The sequence below is a fragment of the Heptranchias perlo genome, unplaced genomic scaffold, assembly GCF_035084215.1.
Source record: "Heptranchias perlo isolate sHepPer1 unplaced genomic scaffold, sHepPer1.hap1 HAP1_SCAFFOLD_1424, whole genome shotgun sequence".
Lineage (NCBI taxonomy): Eukaryota > Metazoa > Chordata > Chondrichthyes > Hexanchiformes > Hexanchidae > Heptranchias > Heptranchias perlo.
The window spans coordinates 14476-16336 of NW_027138672.1; the positions used below are offsets into that span (position 1 = coordinate 14476).

The 1861-nt window shown below is 62.2% G+C and overlaps 1 protein-coding gene across 1 annotated transcript; it reads left to right on the forward strand.

Moving 5' to 3' along the window:
- The first annotated feature begins 546 nt into the window (after positions 1 to 546).
- LOC137308885 (ecto-ADP-ribosyltransferase 5-like) lies at positions 547 to 1635 on the forward strand. The gene has a single exon (XM_067977320.1). The coding sequence runs from the start codon at positions 547 to 549 to the stop codon at positions 1465 to 1467; it is 921 nt and encodes a 306-aa protein (XP_067833421.1). The 3' UTR covers positions 1468 to 1635.
- Positions 1636 to 1861: the final 226 nt, after the last annotated feature.

Consider the following 1861-nt stretch of genomic DNA (forward strand, 5'->3'; position numbering starts at 1 on the left):
AGCAAGGAAGTCATGATGAACCTTTATAAAACACTGGTTCGGCCACAACTGGTGCACTGTGTCCAGTTCTGGGCACCGCACTTTAGGAAAGATGTGAAGGCCTTAGAGAGGGTGCAGAAGAGATTTACTAGAATGATTCCAGGGATGAGAGACTTTAGTTCCGTGGATAGACTGGAGAAGCTGGGGTTGTTCTCCTTGGAACAGAGACGGTTGCGAGGAGATTTGATCGAGGTGTTCAAAATCATGAAGGGTCTAGACAGAGTAGATCGAGAGAAACTGCTCCCATTGGCAGAAGGGTCAAGGACCAGAGGACACAGATTTAAGGTGATTGGCAAAAGAACCAGAGGTGAGATGAGGAAAAACTTTTTTCCCCAGCGAGTGGTTATGATCTGGAATGCACTGCCCGAGGGGGTGGTGGAGGCAGATTCAATCATGGCCTTCAAAAGGGAACCGGATAAGGACGATAAAAATTTGCAGGGCTGCGGGGAAAGGGCGGGGGGAGTGGGACCAACTGGACTGCTCTCGCGCAGAGCCAGCACGGACTCGATGGGTCGAATGGCCTCCATCCGCGCTGCAACCTTTGTACGATTCTATGATTATGAGTCTTATTTCTCCTGCTCCCCAGTTGACCGCAGCCCGGCCGAGGCGAGGGATGCTTCGGGGGAAAGGCCCGGCCGTTTCTCGGGCCAGCTGATCGGCCTTGGGAGGGTGCCCGGTTGCTCGGCGGAGCCAGAAACGGAGGCGGACCCGACGCCCTGGATGGGACTCTTGGAGAGGGAGCGCGCGGGCAGTCCGGCCCTGGACGAGGCGTGGGAGGAGGCCTCTCGGGAGTGGGCGAGGATGAAGGAGGAGGGGAGGAGGGCCCCGGGGGGGATTGGGGACCACCTGGCGGTGGCCGTCATCTGCTACACCCTGGAGTTCCCCGCGCCCCCGCTGGGGCCGCTGTACCTCCGTTTCAACGAGGCCTCCCGTCAATGTTACCGGCTGCCCGGGGGCCCTGGGCAATGCCCTGAATTCCGGGCGCTCCGCCAGCTCCTGGCTTCGGCCCTGCGGGGCCTGAGGGAGGCCGAGGGAGGGCAGGTCCGGGGCGTGGTGTACCGGGGAGCTTCGAGGCCTTTCTGGGCAGAGGTCGGAGCCACGGTCCAGTTCGGGAGCTACACCTCCACCTCGGTCAGCAGGCAGGCGGCCGAGGGCTTTGCCTGGGGACCAACCGGCAGCACCATGTTCCACATCCGCACAGCCAAGGGGGCCTCGGTCGAGCGACTGTCTCCCTTTCCCCAGGAGAGGGAGGTCTTGATCCCCCCCTGCGAGGCCTTCCGGGTGGACAGGGTCAGGACCTCGCTGCTGGCGTCACGACCCCGCGTCGACCTCTACCTGACCTCCCTTGACCTGGGGTCAGCGGCCTTTGGCCCCTCCGTCCCCTGGGCCCTCTACCTCCTCCTGCCCCTCTCCGCCCTCTGCTGCTGACCGCCCTGCGGTGCAAACTAACCAGCGGACTAACCCGGCTTGTAACTCGCGGCTCCGACTCAGAAGTTCCTCGGTTCACGTCCCAGTGATCCCAAGACGGCACTGAGGGAGGGTCAGTACTGAGGGAGGGTCAGTACTGAGGGAGGGCCGCACTGTCGGAGGGTCAGTACTGAGGGAGGGTCAGTACTGAGGGAGGGCCGCACTGTCGGAGGGTCAGTACTGAGGGAGGGTCAGTACTGAGGGAGGGTCAGTACTGAGGGAGGGCCGCACTGTCGGAGGGTCAGTACTGAGGGAGCACCGCACTGTCGGAGGGTCAGTACTGAGGGAGGGCCGCACTGTCGGAGGGTCAGTACTGAGGGAGGGCCGCACTGTCGGAGGGTCAGTACTGAGGGAG

Excerpts from the sequence above, each read along its gene's own strand:
- LOC137308885 (XM_067977320.1), top strand. The coding sequence starts at position 547 with ATGGGTCGAATGGCCTCCATCCGCGCTGCAACCTTTGTACGATTCTAT.